The 19,380-nt window shown below is 41.8% G+C and overlaps 1 protein-coding gene across 2 annotated transcripts in view; it reads right to left on the bottom strand.

The window, feature by feature from the left end:
• Nucleotides 1-15,377, bottom strand: part of ssh2a (slingshot protein phosphatase 2a) — a 30,410-nt gene extending 15,033 nt beyond the window's left edge. Inside the window, exons 1-2 of one of the 2 annotated variants that reach the window (XM_084352164.1) lie at nt 15,177-15,377; nt 12,558-12,601 (exon numbers count right to left, since the gene is read on the bottom strand). In XM_084352164.1, coding sequence (XP_084208290.1) covers nt 12,558-12,601; nt 15,177-15,239 — 107 coding nt within the window. In that variant the 5' untranslated portion in view covers nt 15,240-15,377. Of the gene's footprint in view, nt 1-3,255; nt 3,775-12,557; nt 12,602-15,176 lie in introns of those variants that run through there. The other variant, XM_084352163.1, reaches the window with a different exon arrangement.
• Between the last annotated feature and the right edge of the window lie 4,003 nt (nt 15,378-19,380).

Raw genomic sequence — 19,380 nt, 5'->3', positions numbered from 1 at the left:
AAGCACTAGACACAGGAAGGCAGCAGATGGGGACACCAGAGCAGAAGAGGGTCAGGAAAGGGATACCAGGTCATATAAACATAGACTTTCATCAACTGGCGCGGACGGCAGTCGACATGTTGCCCAGTCTTCTTGTCTGCTTAATGTGTGTGAGTGACGCCCACAGTTTCACTAAAGATTTGGTACAGTTTCTTTGGTAATACAGTGTGTGCAGGACATGGTTCAAGCTCCAGTCACCTTAGTGACCCAACATACCTGACCCAGGCATGCAGAGCTATTCTGAGAAGGATTCAGATTACATTTTAACTTACAGTTCAGACAAACTGTCAAGAAGGGAAACAGAACTGACAAAGCTCAATAATATAAGATTTAGTGCTGGTCAAATGAGACATCTAACGTAGACAGTGGACGCCTTCAAGATCGATCACAAAGTTTATATTTGGTCAGATCACACACCCCTACTTGGTAGTAACAATGGCTGAATGAGGGGTTCAGCTTAGCTTGTGATAAATAGAAAGAAAAACTGTACTTTATAATGTTGTGGAACTTCCAGGACACGTATCCATTGGCAAACATTATCAGACGCCTGGCTGGCAGTGAATAGGACTAGCTGTGATACACTAGATGGCTACACAGCTGGTCTGAACTCATGCCATTTACTGAAGCTAATTATATAAACTTAAACTAAGTTATGTAGGTTATTTGATTTTCGATGCATTGCACACACAGATGCACATACACACACAAGTATTTGTGACCTATATACAGCTGCCCATTTCTCTGTTCAGCTGCTGAATGCCCCCCTCACACAAACGCACACTTCAGTTGTCACGTTTCATGTTTCTTATCTGCACTCTCTGGAGAACACGGATGCAAGACAAACGCACAAGCTCCGCGGAAGAGAGGGGTTTACCGGTATTTATAAAATTGGCGGGATAACAATGGTGTTTTAGATGCCATTTATCCACAGGTAACACTTAACTCCATGGGCTGCCTCCAGGCTTATAATTACTCATTCAAACCCTGGTTAAACATTAGAGTCCTGCTGACATTCTGCCGCATACGGGCGTTCAGACTATAAACAAACAGACATGTGTAGACAAACATTAAACATACAGACACACATGTACGCAATATTGGTGCTACAAATCAAAGGAAGCTAAAGTTCCCTGTATTGTGATGGGAGGGCCCTTGTACACCCTGAGCAAAACAAAGGAGCGGTGGGGAAAACAATCAACAAGCTGCACTCATGCAATGTGGCCAACAAAACCAGGAAGTCAGAAGATTCCCACATCTGCTGCTGTTTACTAGACACACGCGCCTGCTAGTACGCACAGTGTGTCTTGCAGTAACGTTTTGCCATAAACCTTCCCTTATGCAAACTCACATAAAAAAAAACAAAAAACTGTGGCCTTAAAGACTGGGTGCTGCCCTAATTAAGACTAAATGTTCAGATTACTCTATAACCTCACAGCACAATCATGCATAAACAACAGCTGAAAAACAATGCAATCAAGGAGACGCAGGTTGTCCTCAACTTTCATAAAAATCACGACAGAGGGCCAATTCTCACGCAGGGCACAACCAATTACTGACTGCACGAAAATCTTACGAAACGACAACAAACACAGACACTGGAACCAAATAAACGGATTTCCTGGAAAATTGGGTAATTGTGATTTCGTCATCTTTTAATCCAGTTGCAGTAATTTGTACATTGATTTTTCTTCACCCTTCCTAAATTTGCTAAGCTTATCTGAGGCGGCACCACATGAGAGTTAGGAAACACTGGAACAGACTAGTCTTTGATCCGTACTGAAGGGCAAACTTGTCTTCACCACATGTACCACTCAACTAAATCCTTTAACATCTCACAAGCAAAAAGAAGCCTTTACCTCATTTTACCTAGATGTCTGCAGACACTGTAGGTCTCAGATAAGACCACTGCAAGACACATTAACTGCAACTCCCTAGAAAGTGTATATATATATATATATATATATATATATAGTTCAGTCTATTGACCTGTGGGAAAGAGCAAGGCTAAAATAAACTGCCAAGGTTTTGTGTTTGAGGTCAGAAAATGCTATCTGATCAGTGGTCAGTCATGCAGCATTTCGAGTGTAGCTTATTACTGGGTTACAAGGGGTCTATTGTCATAGTTGCAAGGGATTTTAAGGTGACATTAAGGTGCTTGTTTCCTGGTTTCCTAATCGAAGTATCAGATGCCAAGTGGCTGCAGGCCAGTTTTTTAGGGATGGGGTTGGCATCTGTCTCTAAGAAAAATTATCTTATGATGAGTCAGAGACCTCAAATATTAGCTTGAGTTGTTCGTATATGGTAAAGCCTTTTCAAAAACACTGCTGCTTTTCTTCTTGTTATTCTTCTTCTTATTATTTGGTTTATGTAGGTTTTACTTATTCAGATTATTGTCCTGAAGGTCCATTTAAAATTGCATTCAGAAAAGGTCTTAAAAAACTTAAAAAACAACAACAACTTAAAAAGGGCACTGTGTAGTTTGGGAGAAGAAATCCAAACTCTGAGTATTTAAGGTTTACAATATTGAGATAATGATACAAACTCAGAAATAATTATTTTGTCCATAACTTAATAAACAAGCTGTTCACAGAGGAAAATCAGGTCCCCAGGACACTGCCTGAAGCTAGGATGGTGGCAGGGTCAGATCTATCTCTTCTGATTAAAATTACTTCCCCAAAACTACACAGTGCACCTTTAAAAACAGCTATCCTCTCACACCAAACACTCACATGTTCAGACAAACAACATCCCAGCCTTGGGCAATTAAAAAGGCAGCGACAAAACATCCCATAAAAACTCTTAATAAAGTTATCAGGTGATGTGTCCTTGTCTCAATAAATCAGTAGCAGTGTGGCTTCCGCTCCGAGGTCTTAACCTGTGAAACAGGTAGGGTGATTCACTCTTCATTCAGAGCCTTTATGTCTTATTAAGGTCAAAGAGGCGCACTGAGATGAGTAAGATCCTGCTACAGTACGTCAGCAGGAAACGCATTGATGTTGCAAAACTGTTACACATGTTCATCTTACTCACAGTACAAAAATGTTCACATTTCGTCACATTGCTTCACAATCAGGTGCTGTAATCCTCTTCAGTTTGAATGGAGACCCTGCTACTGTCACATACATTTAAATTAGTATGCGTTTTAATGAATAAACAAACTAGAGCCAGTTCCACGGTGTAACAACCCCTCACAACTAGCCACTGTTTTGAACTTACAGCTGGTTGATCTGATTTTTGGACACCACCGCTTCGTCGCTGAAGTAGGGTACCATCTTGGCCCCGCAGCAGGAGCAGAAGCTGACCGCCGACGAGCTGTCGGTTTCGGACACCGCGCCGAGGGTCATGCCGGCGGTGGGAGCGGAGGAGGACTGTGTCAGGTGTTCTCGGTCCGAGGGAAAACTTTTACTCCTCTCCCACAGTCATGTGCTCTGTCATGTCAACGCGGCAAACAGCTGTCTTCCTTTGGGTGTCAACAGTCTTAATACGGTAAAAAAAAAAAAATTACGAAATATTCCAAGAAGCGGGCACCGAAAAAAATCAGATGTTTCCACACAGTTAGTCTCTTGCAATAAATTAAGCAGGGCAACTAAATGTGGCACATGGTGTTCTTGTCGCTTGAAGCTGTCCAAGATATCCCAATGAAGCGATAGAGAGTCCCATGTTGAATGAGTTTCCGTACCGATTTCAAAATGTTTATCTCCGTTGCAAAAAAGAAACAGTACCCTTCAGCATGTACAGTACTGAGACATATGACTTGGGTCAAACTCTCACCGGGGAAGTCATAGCAGGGAGGAGCTGCAGACATGTGGGTTTGGGAAACGCGGGGAGCCAATGAGGAGGACAGGGGGAGGTACGACCGCCCACACTGCCGGCCCTTCTGCATCGACACAAGCAGGACAGCTTGTATACAAAGCGCTGGGAAAACCTGTGCACCAACAAGGTATTTACTCCAGCAGGTGATTAGTTCCTCCTCTCTGGCTGAGGTTGTGCTTATCAGTGAGAAAGTGTTTGGTTAAAAACTGCACTCTCTTGGTACCACACTGCACAGCCATGATAAATTATATAACACTGTAGATCAGACTGAAGAGTATCACATTTTAATAATCTGATAATATTGTTAGAATCAGCTGCTGTCCAGCAGCAGATTGAATGTCCTGGTACAATGGGGTCAATAGAGGATGTGCTTGTTATGCTAATATAATAGAGTCAATTAAACCCACATGGGCTTTTCTGTTTGGCAGTCAGCTCACAGAGGAGACCTCACTTGTCTCCTCTCCACCCTTTTTCTCCCAACACACAAACCTTGTGGTTGGGTTACATAAGAAACAAGAATAAATGAGAAACATGCTGAAGTTATCCAGAGCCTGTTGTAGCTAGGTAAATTGGAGATGTACCGGAGCCTGCCTTGTCATCGAAGTCTGAGGGAGAAAACGACCACTCGCATTAACGCACTCTGAGGAGATCAAGTATCGGCTGACATACTGCATGCTGCGAGAGTGAAACAATGTTTTGCTTCATTTTATAGCCTCATAAACATGTTGTGTTTTACTGGCATGGCAACATGTGGGGCCCTATGTAAGCTGACAACAATCTGAAAAACACTGTAAAACTACAGCCCTACTTCATATTTACACCAGCTTGTGCCAAGTGGCCTAAAAACCAAAACGAGGAACATCTGTGGCCATTGACCTCTGCACAGTGGAGCTATGCTTTACTGTAATGTTTATGGACGGCCTGCTTTATGTTTTTCCAGAGTAAAGCAGTTATCAAAAGGGAGTTTGACTGAGAAACAAAACTGCTGTTATACAACACACCTTTGGCTCGATGTTCACAAACTTTCCAGCCCATTGTTACTCACTGTAATCTGCACGGTATGTTTGTGTTCTAAGTCCATGAACACTCCTGAGCCGTAGCTGCACTTGCTACTGATCCTCGACTAATCGGTCGGCGTAGACGTAGGATGGATCAGATTCATAATTTCTAACCAATGAGCCGTTGCATGCAAGCGTCATATTTCCACAAGTAAACAGCTACATTTCTGGCAAACAGACAAATTTTTGGATGTTGTGTCCTCTTCCGAACCAACTATGACACATTATGGTACTGCTAGTGGGCGTGGCCTGTCTAACAAATGTCCTCTTCTCCAGAGGTTATGTACTTCTCATACTTATTTCAAAACATTTTAAAATCAGTAATACTGCAATATTTAATACTAGTGTATTTTTTTTACATTACACCTCAACGTATGAGGTGAATATTTGGTTCAGCTTTTCATGACAGCCAAATGTGGACAGTAGATTTGCAATGATTAGTAGATTGATCGATTACTCAAGTGAAGAATAATTAATTGCCAACTTTTTGATAATTAATCATTTCAGCATTCTTGGAAGGAGAATGTCAAACATCTGGTGCCATCGTCTTAAATGTAAGGATTTGCTGCTTTCCTTTGTCATTTGTGATAGAAAATGAAGAGTCTTTGGGTTTTGGACTGTTGGTTGGAGTAAAGAAGCATCTGAAGGAGTCACTTTGGGCTCTGTTTTGTGTAGTGAAAAACTAATTTGAACTTTAGCCTCTTACCACTGAATTCAAGGATGTCACAAATTGATCATTGAATTTTAAAACAAATGCTAAAGATTGAAAAAAGGTTTATCTATTTTCATAAACTGGAAGACAGGAACATAGTCACCTTTCTTGAGTTTTCTTCTGTTAACACGTTTTAACTGAACAAAAACAACCCATTCATAAAATCAGCTTTCAGGGGTGTTATAAAAACATGTCAGTAAATCAAGTTAACAATGTTTTGCAATCCCAGGAGGAGATAACAAATACATGGCAGGTAACAGCATATGTGTAATACACTAGAACCCACATGTGTTCTGTGCGGGGCCAAACTGATTACATCACATCGCAAAGAAACGTACCAACACCTGCGCTCCTGCCATCACATTACGCTCTACTGCGTCTCGCTCTCCCATGGACGACTCTTGCATCACAAGGCGGGCTGACTGTCCAGTGAGCTCAGCCAACAACTGTGACCACAACATCCACATGCACACACAGCAGCTTCAGTGCTCTTGTCATGTGGTTCCGTTTAGTGTCGTCAAATTTACCAGCACTCAGAGGGAACTCATTTGTCTGTGGGCTGGGAACATGAGAGTCTGTTGTGGTGTGGTGCGGTTGCACAATCATTTTCCGCAACATGTCTTTCTCTCTCACTTGATGGGAATGGGCAGAAACATGCTGGTCAATGGTGCTGTAGTTAGGGAGTTGTGTATATTTTTAAGTGTGTGTGTGTGTGTGTGTGTGTGTGTGTGTGTGTGTGTGTGTGTGTGTGGAAGTCCCCCTAAAGTGAGCCATACCACAAAACCTCCTTGGTCAGAGAATGAACCCAGCTGTTTACCATATACTAAGCTGGGGAAGGGCTACTGTGAGCAACTGTCCTACAATAAAAAAGGACACACCAGTTGAGTCTATGCTTTTTGATATTTAGATTAAGTAAGTAAACTTGGGTAAAAAGACTCAATTTTTAAGGGGAGACGGGTGCTTGCTACGGGTTGGCCGCAGTTGTCATATGTCACTGTGGCCCGCTTGGAGACGGGGCGGGCATGGCTTGGCACAACTCTGGAGCAGATCCATCGCAGGAGTAGCTCAACTCAGCACAGCAAAAGCAATGAGAGAAAAGCAAATCAGCACAGCTTGGTTTGACTTGCCGCAGACAAAAGTGTTAGTGGAAAAACACCAATAGTTACTCAACTGTTACTCTTAGCAAGGCAGTTTCGGTATTGTGTTTTAGGCAAATTTATCAAAAGTATTGTTCCCTTGAACAACTTTAAGGAGTTGGTCATGAACAAAGTGTATTTCAGTACTTTAGAGATGAAAAGTAATTATCAAATGGTTTTCAGACAGTTTAACCTGCAGTATGATTTACTGTACCTTGAGGAATATACAAAAAAAAAATCTTACCTCCATCTCAAAATGGCAATCGCAGTGAAGGTAGTGTGATTGCGTAATAACAGTGGCTAAAAATACATGGCCTAAAAAATAATAAAAATACTTTTGAAGATTGAAAACAAAGCAAAGCAAAGAACAGCTGGACTAAGACGCCTTAAGTTCAAATGTTTGCCAACCTCTCAGCCCACTCTGTTGCAATAGGAGCACTTAACCTTGGAGAAACAGGGAGCCCTCTTAACAGACAGATAAGACAGACAAAGACGGACCTGTTAACAGAAGCAGCCTGTGTACGCTACAGTAACCAAACATGTACTGTACTGTAGCTAAGAAGCACAAGCTGAAAATGTGTTCCCGTAGAAGTGATCCTGCAAAGTACTTTTTTGCAACACATTTTGGTGTTGGGTTTTGTTTTTGTAATCCTATCCTATGGATTAGTGTATTTTGAAATTAAAATTCTGTGGCATATAATGTTTGGCACCTTTTGGCAACTTGTCCAATTTCACGTTATACCACAAAATAAGGAAATTAATTTGGATTGATAATAACACGATTACCATTTTAATTTGTAACATGAGATACATCATTTCACAAATCTTCATGAATCATGCAGGAAAACTGACCGAGTCACATTTTGCTGCACACATTGCTTTTTGTGCCACATAACCTACTTTCTGAGCATTAAATATATGGCACGTTTAACTTTTTGCCCTATATACAATCGCTCTTTTTCAGAGGTGGGACACTGACATATATGACCACGTAGTCACTAATCCAGGGCAGGGTGTACTTTGTGTTTGAGCAGCAAGTTTACCGTGGGAAGACAGGAGGCAGGTGTGATATCCACTGGTGAGTGTAAATGAGAGAGGAGCAGCGGCTTACAAACTTAAAGAGGCATGCCTCCACATGTGGAGATGGTGGAGACAGTTTGTCTTTGGATTGGTGTTCATTACTGCACCTTGCCTTTCCTGTCCTCCTACTTGCAGACTCATTAAATTCTTGGCCTGGTGAACCTGCTCAGCATGTGTGCATCTGGGTCAGAGCTGATGCATGAGTCTATAACGTGGACATTTAACAGTGCAAGAAGAGACTTGCACCACAAACCAGTCAGGTGACAGACTGTATAACTAGGTTAGTCTGCTGTCGTTAAAAAATGGTTCATTTTATTTCCCACAGAGCGGTTCTCTTGTCACCCACATAGATTCTGCCGGTTATTCAAAACATTTAAAAATTCAAAAGCAATACATTATTTTTTTTATTATTACCCCAAACAAACAAGCTGCAGCATAACAGAAGCCTCAGCTCAAATCAAACACTACCATGTTGTGTTAGGAAAAGCTCTACAGCAGGGGGACAATGGACAGACAAGAAAGAGAACAGCTAAACACGCCCCTCTTTATTCTCACAGGCCTTTCTCATCCAGAGCCGACTTTTGACTACAGTCGATACAATACACTGACACAGCTTTGAGTGTTGGTGCGTCATACATGCACTTCAAATCAAACAGAGAAGAACAGAAAGCAAGGACTGTCACTGACATTTCAAATGGGTCATTACAGGTGTGCTTTAACAAATCTGATCTTTAACAGCATGAATTCACCTTTTAAAAACAGTACTGTACTGAACTTTGGGTGACAGGGGCAAAGACTACGTAGTCTTGCAAATAAATCAGACTAGTGATCCCAGAAACTTGCAAGATGAACATCACTGCAAAAACTGGACAGTCCGATTTGTTTCTTTGTTTGTTAATTTGTTCTCTATTAAGTTCTGTTTTATGTTTCTGTTGTATAGCAAGTTTTGTGTCCTACTGTATTTCTGTGATGTCATTTAATCCACCATACTGAACATTCTAAGTTGATACCTTACAGGACCTTACTGTGCTCACGGGTTAATAAATACTTAGAGGTCAAATGGGTGAAAGCTGTATGACTGGAAATTAAAAACAAACTTGACCACACAAACAGTGTGCATCAATCTTGTGATGCTGCAATCTTTGACAACCATGCTACACCACATGATATCCCTGCAGATGGTCACAAGAAAGGTAGAAAGCACCTCTTTTGATCAGAGGCCATGGCCGATCAAAATTTATCGGCTGTTTTCACCATTTTTCCAACCATTTAAAGATTTTGCATAGAAAAAAACCCTTCAAATGTTGGTTTCGTAACATTCGGCATAGAAAAAAAAATCTCTCAGACACTCTCCTTGACAGCGAGTGTCAGTTCAGAGGCAGCAATGTGTGGCAGAGATTCATTATTGCACTGCAGTAACATTATACATCACTGGTGTGGTGCAGGGAGCACAGACAGCTGTTTGTGTGCGTCTGTGTGAAAGAGACATTGGCAGAGGCAGAGAGAATAAGAGCGTTACGGGCTGTGAGTCGGTGAGTAGTCAACTGAATAACTGAAAAAGAAAAAGAGACAAAAACTCTGGAGAAGAGCGAGAAGTCAAGCCTGAGTGATAATATTACTGCTGCCAAAGCCAAAGCTCTCCCTCAGTCTCAGTGGCCCCCACACGATATATTGGCTCGTACTGCTACTTGAATCCATATGTAGGGTGGGGGAGTTAATTGGACCTCAGCTCTTATGTAATACACATTAGGGGTCACTCAGCAAGGCCCTTGGCTGCACCCTGCATGTCTGTGCGAGTGTGTTTGTGTGGATCTGTGCTAACGCTGAACAAATGGGGAGCGAGGTAATGGAGCCAAATGGTAGAGCAAGACTATGATGATGTTAGGCATATGGGGAATAAGCGCTACGTGTGCGTGTGTGTGTGTGTGTGTGTGTGTGTGTGAGTGAGTGTGAGAGAGAGAGAGAGAGAGTTTGTACATGCACTTGTGGGTATGACTTCACCAGCTGCTGCTTTTTTGTATTACCTAACAAATAATTGGGACCACATGTCCTTCTTGGCACTATTGGGGTGTGTTAAAGACTTGCAGGAGTGATGTCACCAAGTTTCAATTTTCACATGTGACATAGCATCAAATCTTTTCTGTTCCAGGTTTCATGCACTAGAGGCATTTGGCTTATCTTGGGCCAGTCACGATCATAAACTGAATTACTATCATAATGTTTGTTTGGGTCTTTGGTATGATCACAGCTGCCAATGAGGTAATGCTTTTTAGACCTGTATGTCCATATTTTGCTGAGCAGGATATCTCATAAACTTGTACTAGAGCTGCAATTAACAATTCTTTTCATTATTGATTTATCTACCGATTCTATTCAGGCTCACTGATCACTGAAATGATTAATTAAGTATCAAAATAATTAGCGATTAATTTACTTTCGATCAGCCAATAATTGCAGTACTTCTACAAAAATAAAATTTAGCAGGTTAGGACACTGGCAGAGGAAGAAGTGATAAGGTTTTGGTACAAATATGTATCAACGTGTGATTTTTCAAGTTTAAAAAAAACATGTTCACATTAACCAAGAAAATTTAAATCCTCTATGATTTCCACTACTTTGAGACAAAGCAAAAAATATTTCACTCTCGTTTCATATCCACTACTGTAGAGTCAGTATAAGCACATTGCTTCCATATACCACTACAAATCTCCACCAGAGGGTCCAAAAATGGAGACTTTGCTAACATACAGACTGTACTGTAAGTACAAAGACACCCAAATAGACATTCTTTACTATGACTTTTGGCAGATATAATTGGCTTAAGATGCTGCTAAGAATCCCCTTACTAGTATTATGGCTTTGTTAACGACTGCATGTATACAAGAATAAAAATGACTTTAGCCTGACAGTTGGTGCACTTCATCCTGCTGTGTGGATGAGCTCAGGCCTGGAGACTTTGACCCTCCTAACGACTCCAGACCAGTGGGAGCCTGACCAGCTTTTTTCAGATGCGTTTCATTTTGCCAAGCGAGGTCTCGCTGGGCTCATGTAGTGTGGACGAGTTCAAGACACACATGAATGAAATCTGAGAGTGATCCTGGGCAACAGCCAAAGCCCACGGGTAAAGAAAAAGAAAATGACGCAACAGAGGAGTTCAATCTCCTTCTGACACGAGAGAAGTCTGCCCTGCTTCTTAGCATCAACGTTCAAAGCTGAGACAATACTGGTACAGCTTGGCAGAGAGATTGTTTAAAGTCTGGTTGAAATCTGTCATCATCTGTTGTTATGTGTAGGGTTTCTGACAAAGCTCTTGTAGTTTGTCTCACAAATTCAGTTTTACCCTTTGTACGATGTCTACAGCCACCTGATAAGACGGCAACGTTTCACTCAGACCAAGCCAAGACAGGTATGAAATGAATAGTCTGTCTTCGGCACATTGTAGTTGTACATGTGTCAAGTCTTACCACAAGGTCCAATTACCTGCCGTTTTAAACAGTATAGACAGTAATTACAAGTGGTAACTTAAAGATATGAATTATTACCGACAACATGCATTAAAAGCTAGATACAAAAAAAAATCTAATGACAAAGCTCGATTGTTTAGATTGCACTTCAAAGCTTAGATTAGTGCACAAAAGTCCCTTACAAAGTCCATTTAAGATGGAAAGGCTGCATAGGCTTTGATGTTCCACTCCCTGTCTAATGATTGTGTGCTAGCGTCTCCACCGACAGACTGCAACGTGGGGATTGCATTAAAACTGATAAGGTAAAAGTAAGTCAAACCCACATAAATATAAAGCCTATGTGTTCAGCCTGTCCTCTGTAAAGTCTATGAATTTTAATTCATGTTCTGTAGAGGGCCTTGAACCAGGATACAGCACAACACTGAAGCCACCTGAGTCATGTAAACAAAAGTACAATAACAGTGGTGACGCCCTCGTCTTTTATGAAGAAACAGATACAAACGTCATAAGCAAATCATTGACTCCACCACAACCACCAGATGGAATCATGCAAATCAACCCCGGGCTACGACATCAATGGACTGACAGTTTATTGACGAAAGCACTGACGAATACATTATCTGTTTACAGCATGACAAAACTATGAGAGAAAACAAATTCAAAACTGTTGTTACTAAGCTGCAGCGATTAGTCGATTAGTAGAAAAAACAACCGTAAACCTATTTTGATAACTGATTAATTGTTTCAGTCACTTTTCAAGCAAGCTGGTTCCCTGATGGTAAATGAGATGTCCTTGGGTTTTAGACTGTTGGTTGAACAAAAAAGAAGCAACCTGAAAATGATACTCAGTTAGCAGCAGAGCAAATTTAACTCTACTGATGGAAAATATAGTTTTAGTGGACTCATACTGTCGTTTTTCTTGTTAAATTCTTGGTTGAAGTAACGATACAGGGAGAATTAATTTCCATGGCTATGACACACTGGTTTTATTTTGAAAAATGAGTTGGCCTTTTGCAGATCAAATTAAGTTTTGTGTTGCACCGTGTAAAATAAATGCAACAATGTCATTAATGTTTAAAGAACTGTAACAGTAAGTGTGGTTCAGTAATTGAAGAAACACTGTAAATCTGATGTACCGCCTCCCCCTAGTGGCCTGAGTCTCAATTTACAGTTTCTAGTGAAGCTACTGAATGGCAGTATGTGACAGAACAGAAGTTATTCCAGGAAACTGGAATAAAACAGGAAGTGGTCTCACCTCCTTGGCTGGGAGCGACGGTCATCCTCACCACTGCCTGACTCCTGAAGAGAGCAACAGAAAGAAAAATCATCATTAATAGAAAAAAGAAATATTTATCAAATACCTTTACATCAGACCTATACCATCAGCAGGAAAAGACACACTGAATTACATTGACAGAAGAGACTTTGAAGGCTATTTGAATTACACGCTGAGTCAGACTCAATTAACCTTGCGTTAAATGAGTGCTAAATTGGCTGGCGGCTACGTCAAGTCTTTCATCATGGTATTTTAACTGACTGAGGCTGAGAGTAGGGACCAGGGATAAGGCTCAACCAGACTGACTGTCCATGCCCTCCCCTCTCCGTCTCCCTTTTTTCCAAAATGCAATCATCCTCCCCCACCACTGCAACCAGCAGTTTGCCACACACACACACCCACACTGACAATTTTAATCCCGGCCTGTTTCGGTAATCCCTCGCAAAACTCAGGGAACTTTCTCTTTGGCATCAATCCGTCAATCCTGGCTACTACACAGGCCAAAACATGCACGCACACACGCACACACACACACACAGTATGGATGGACAAACAGGAACAGGCACAGACAGTGAGCAATAAAGAGGATGCTGGTGCTGGTGCTGATGAGTGATGATGACAGGACGATGGATGAGGAAGATTAGGGTGAGAGCTGGACGCAGTAGGCCAGGAGTTGGAGAAGCTTGAGGAGAATGGATGGAGTTTTCATCCATTCCTGTGTTGCTTCCACAGATGTGATTAGGCCTGGAGAGGCAGGCAGCTGGCTGAATGATGCTCCCTGCATCAGCAGCCTCACACTGCCTGCCTTCAACACAAAATATGGTGACACAGGAGAAATAGGAGTCCATGCATGGACTAAAATGCTTCCTGCACGCACGCACGCACGCACGCACGCACACACACACACCTGACAAAATGCTTAGCTCAGCAGATTTCAAAGGCAAATATGATACCAGTATACCATTACACCACTGCGAAGCACTCTCACACACATAACTGATATGTGTAGGGCCCTATACTTTCAATATGTGATTAAAACAACATACCATAATAAGCCTGGCCATGGCTGGGATATAATGTACAGGCTGATCGCCATGGTAACCATGCCACTGCATGGATGTGTAGGGAGTGGTCTTATAGCCAATGAGAACAAGGGATTTGCTGCTAGGCAGATTACTGTATACCACCGCTGTAGGGAGGCTATTCCCTGCTGTGCTGAAGGCAAACGCCAGCTGTTTTTATTGATGGTCAATCATCTGAAATCTGTGTTTTATTTGCCTCCAAAAATGGAAAAAAAGCCTATCACAGATATCCCAAAATGGTAACTGCATTCCAGATGTCCCTCTCATGAGTGTTTATCTTTCTTTTTGGAGCTCACTTCCAGCTCTTTCCTCCTCATTGATGTCCCTTTCCCAGGTTTCTGCCCCCTGATCCAGCCTCTCAGCACCAGACATCTCACAAGAGAGCTCACATGGCTGCTTCCCATCAGGAACAGGTCTCATGACAAGCAGCTGGTAACCTCCGCCTGGGACCCTTTTACTGCCTCGAAGCTACAAACCCTCACTGCAGGGTCTCAGAATTATAAATTCAGCTTCATAATTCATGTCTTCAAAAGCCATAATCAATTAAAATATCTGATCTGGAACTGTTATGCCATTAAGTTGCATGAGCGGCATCCATAGTAATAATGGCCGTAATTATGCTTTTAGGTTAAGTTTGGATGTTTGTCGTCCATGTCTCTGCTGGGGATTTTCCTAATCCATTCTCCGTAATTTGCATGGCTGTCCCATGTGATTCTCCATCACACTGGCCTTGTTACCTGGTGCAAAGTCAACCACAGATCAGGATCTTCAGCCCAAAGCTGTGGCATTTATCATCCTCTCTTTTAAGAAGGCAGACTGACAGAAGAACTGACATCACTGTGGTTAATGTATCATATTCTTGGATGAAGGAGAGGGCTTATCTATGCCAGCCTCACCCTCACCCCTGCCTGGGTCAAGAGCTTGAAGCCAGACATGTGGGGCCTCGAAGTGTCAGAGGGAATAAGAGGACTGTCCCACTGGGTCCAACAGGGTCTGACAAGCCTGTCACACTAACCTGCTTTCCAGGCAGATCCTCTCCCTTCACTGTCACTCCACTAACCAGTTGTAATGGTATTCAATTTGTTGATGTAGTGCTGACATGACTGGCAAATTGGGCACGGGCATATTCCGTATTAATAACCAGAAAATAAACATAACGAATAAAGACTTGTATTGCGAACTCAAGCTGCGATTGACAAAGTTTGTCTGGCGGCTCTTCTGAAATGACTTTAGGAGGGGAAGTGAGTTAGCAAACCAGCTCTAGCTGCGAACAATATCTTGCCAAATTGAACTTAGTAAGCGACACCTTTATGAGAGTTAACTTCACGCAAAGCTAAACAACTGTGAAGACAACCCTGCATCCCTCTGCAGGACTGTGAGAGCTTACTTTTAGAGTTACAGTATGATGCTAACAGCTAAGTTAGCCACCCATGTAGACATACCCCGAGCAGTAACCACTGGGCTAACAGACCAACGAAAGTGAGCCAAAATGTCAAACCAGTTCACGGACACTTACAGACACGCAGGGGCTGGAGGTAGTGCTCGGCGTCGGCGACCGCTGGACGGTGACCAGCGCCATCCTGGCTGCTGTTGCTCAGACCTCGGTCACCTCGGAGAATGAAGAACCGGGATAGAAGACATTATTTTGGGCAGGAACTACGATACGCCGAGCCCCTGAGGTTATTTCTCTGGTCGGTTGCTTAGTTCCCTCTCTAGCATCAAGCTAGAATCGGTCCACTGCGAATATCCGGTCTCTACTTTTTTCAAAATAAAGGGTTCGTATTCAAGAAGCGCGTATTGACATTATCTAACAGTCTTTATGAGCGTTATTATTTATTCTGTTTAAGTATGTATGTGTAATTATGAGTAACATATTTTAATTACTCCATCTACTTGTTGTTTTAAAGGCTTCTGTACTAAAACTTCACGTTGTCTTTCAAAGCGGACAATTCTACGCTTTTATTTTGAAAGGTAAATGTCATAACTTTCCATATTGTTTTGCCAGCCGGCTTATCCCAAGACTTGTCTTGCCGGTGGCTGCGCATGCGCCGTAGAGACCAGCTGTCAAACTGGTTTGCTGGTCCCTTCATTGGACTCCCATTCATCCAAAGGTCACTACCAATCGATCAATTACACTGAAAATAATACGGATAAGTAAAATATGTGACGAATGTATCTGTGTGTGTGTGTGTGTGTGTGTGTGTGTGATTGTTAGGTGACATATAGCATAATAAATAATGCATCGCTGTGTTTCTTCCTATGTCTACAGGATCTGCTGCAGGAGAAGACCTGACCTTACATCCCTGTGCTTCCATGTTTTTCAGTTACCCACCTCTCCTGGGAGATGATATGTGGGGGTGGGGGTGTGAGAGCAGGGGGAGGTGTGTGTGTATGTGTGTGTGTGGAGGATGATCATGAAAGGAAAGTCAGGAGAGGTTCACGAGGGGGAAAGGAGGTGAACGATGAGAGGCGATAACCCAACCCATATCTCAAGTAGCCTTGAAAATGGTGATGTTAAGTGTCAAATCAGAAGGACAGCAAGGACGTTTCCCGCTTCTCATGGTCACTGCATTTCAATTCATGTCTCTAGATTGTATTAAGGTATGGAGAGATTGGTGGAGACAGAAAGGAAGGTGTGGATGGGTGTGACGCTGGGGTCTCTTCGTGGATGGGAGGCTCATTTTGATTCACTTCATTGCATTATCTGGGTCACTGCCTCCACCTCCTCCTCCTCTCCCTGTCCTCTCACTGTTCCTTCCCCTCCTCCATCTTCTTCTCGTTCTTTCCTTTTTTATTGATCATCCAATAAGCCTAGTGTTAAAAACAGGAGAAGCAAAAGAGAGACGGACACAACAGAATAAAACTAAAACTGATTAGGAGGTACTTAGGTAGCGTAGAGAGGGAACGAGCAGTGATTGCTTTGCACTTGAAGAGCATGAAAATGGAAAAGGGTTGAAGATGGATTGAGAAGAGACTGATAAATAAAAAGGAGAACTAAAAATAGAGAAAGCACATAAAACAAATAATTGCAAATAAAGCAGAGACAGGATGATTGATGACTTGTCCTTCCCACACCCACACCCCTCCGTAGCCATCCCTGCAGCTTGGGTGTAGCCCATTAGGCCTTATATACCGTGTGTACGTGTGTGAGCGAGCAGCTGTGCATATGAATCAACCTCTATTTGTTTTCGCTTATTTCCCGGCTCTGCTAAAAGTGGAGGTAAACTGTGTATTTGTGTGTCTGCCTTCTTGGCTGATAACACAATATTCAAACCAGATTTAGTAGAAAAAAGATGGATGAGAGAGTCATAGAGAGGGAATAAGAGGAAAAAACAGATCTCCTGCAGGCAGGTGGGGAACCACAACAGGCAGAAGGAGACTGAGAAAAGCGAGTGTGTAGGGAAAACAAGATTAGGATTAGAGGTGAGGATGATTCTACTTAAGGGATTTACTGTCAAGACAGAGACAGTGGGACTAGACACAAGCCTCCTTGTAATTAAAGCTCTGCTATCTACAAGAGGAGACCAGTGTGTGTGCGAGTGAGAGGAATAGTGTGAGGTAAGATTGTGTGTATAATAAAAGATCAAAAGCAATAGATGAGTCACATTTTGAACCCATTGTGCCATTTGCCCACTAATGCGAGCAATTATAAATAAAAAGCACAATAAAAAAAAAAAAAGCATAATGTTCTGTATGTTTATAACTGGTTTACTGACATGCTCCACTATTCAGTTACACAATACTGGTTTTGCCAAATCATATAAATGTACATAAATGATGATGTCATTGTCAATTACTTTTTTTTTTCTCCCTTGCCACACCCTGATCCCTTCACTCGCCTCCTCTCTACGGAGCTCCAGTCCCCCCAGTGGTCAGCTTCAGTCAACACGCACTGCTCTAACTCTAAGGACATGATACGCCTTAAAACCAACAGGGGGGGATATGACCCCATTAAAAATCAGCTTACAGCTGAGACTTGAAATTCTCTGGATGACAGATGGAAGTATCAAAAGCTGGTCATTATAACCCATTAGATGTTAAAATGTTACCTGTTTTATTCGTCTTCACCTAAAGATTTGAGGGTTTTTCTTACAAAATAAGAAGAAAAGAAGAAGACAGCTGTGCTTTATAAATCACAGTTGAGGTGAGGCGTTCAGATGAGAATGTAAAAATAAATGGAGTGACATTAGTGCCAAAAAATGAAAATCAACACATACCACCTTGAAATCTTTTTTATTCTACAGTATTTTACTAGATAAGTTATATCATCATTTTGTGATAATGCAGTTACAAGCAGGGATTTTGCTTAAATTACACTAATCTGTACTGCCATGCCATGTTCCTTTATAGATTAGTGCAATTTTTAGCCTTTAAATGAATGCTAACATGGCTCCTTATCTGCTTGTTGTGTAATTAGACATTTTTAACACATTCACCACGACAGCACACGAGTGGCTAAATAATCAATGGACACTGTTTTAATTAAACTGTGCCATTTAATTAAACTCTGATATTTGGCTGCAGGAACATCAGTATCTCCTTGGTGTGCCTGATGAGCTAACTAGCCTCACTTGCTAATTGGAATAACTAAATCATCCAATACTGCTTTTATCAGCTGCAGCCATGTTCATCACTGCCAGTGATGAAGAGAGCTAAGGACAAGTTAGGTCTGTATGAAAAGCTAGAAGATGATACCAGGGTCTTTGTCTGAGTCAAGCTAAAATATTAAGAGGTCAGGTGTTCTTACATGTAAGTACAATTCAGCACATTGTCACGTAAACAAATGGGAAATAACATTTACTAGTTTACATTTTGACTTGTCATATCAAGAAAAACACAGATGTTCCCAACACTGTTAACAATGTCCCTGTTAGGCAGTGATGTTGCTACGTCTCTGACGCATTAAAATCTCAAAGGATGCAGTGAACTCAGTATCCATGCACCCAGGGGACGCACCATATTTTATCCCTGTTAATGCTACTTTGTGAGCAACTGATCCGTACGCAAATAATGATAAAAGGAAACTTGCCGGCTGCAGACAGCACACTAAGAGCAGGGCCGCTGCTACACATTTTGGGGCCCGAGGCCAGATAGGATTTGGTGCCCCTAAACTGCAGCTTCTGTCATCAGCTAACCACCATCACATGTTGATTTATATATATATATATAGATATATAGATATATATATATATACAATGCGGGTGCTAATATAAAAGTATATTTGTGGTTCCCTTTATATATAATTCCTCATTGAGATGTTATCCCTGTGCATTTTTGTCAGCTTCTATGTTTTATGCTGTTGTTGTAATGAACTCTGACTGACAAAAACAGTCCCAGACTGACTGGCTCTTCAACTCTCTGGAGGCGGCCGTAGATGTGCCAGTGTTTTGTTTTCAGAATTGGGATTTAATTTGTTTTTTATTTGTTTAATTTTCAGATAACCTATCAACACCACTGGTTAATCAAACAAGTGTGTCTGGCTTTGTAGCTCATGCAATGAATCATTTCATTTTAACAATGCCATCTGTATTTGACTAAGATAGCTCTATACAGCAACTTTTGTGAAAATATCTTTCACACACACACACACACACACACACACACACACACACACACACACACACACACACACACACACACAGCGGGGAAATCATAATGACTTGTCAGATTTCATATGTTTATAAGATTTTCAACCTGGAACACAGCAGCAGCCTACAACA

Source organism: Pagrus pagrus (genome assembly GCF_965226575.1).
Source record: "Pagrus pagrus genome assembly, chromosome: 4".
Classification (NCBI taxonomy): Eukaryota; Metazoa; Chordata; class Actinopteri; order Spariformes; family Sparidae; genus Pagrus; species Pagrus pagrus.
Note: the sequence above shows the minus strand (reverse complement) of the source record. Positions and strands in the feature narration are given on the sequence as shown.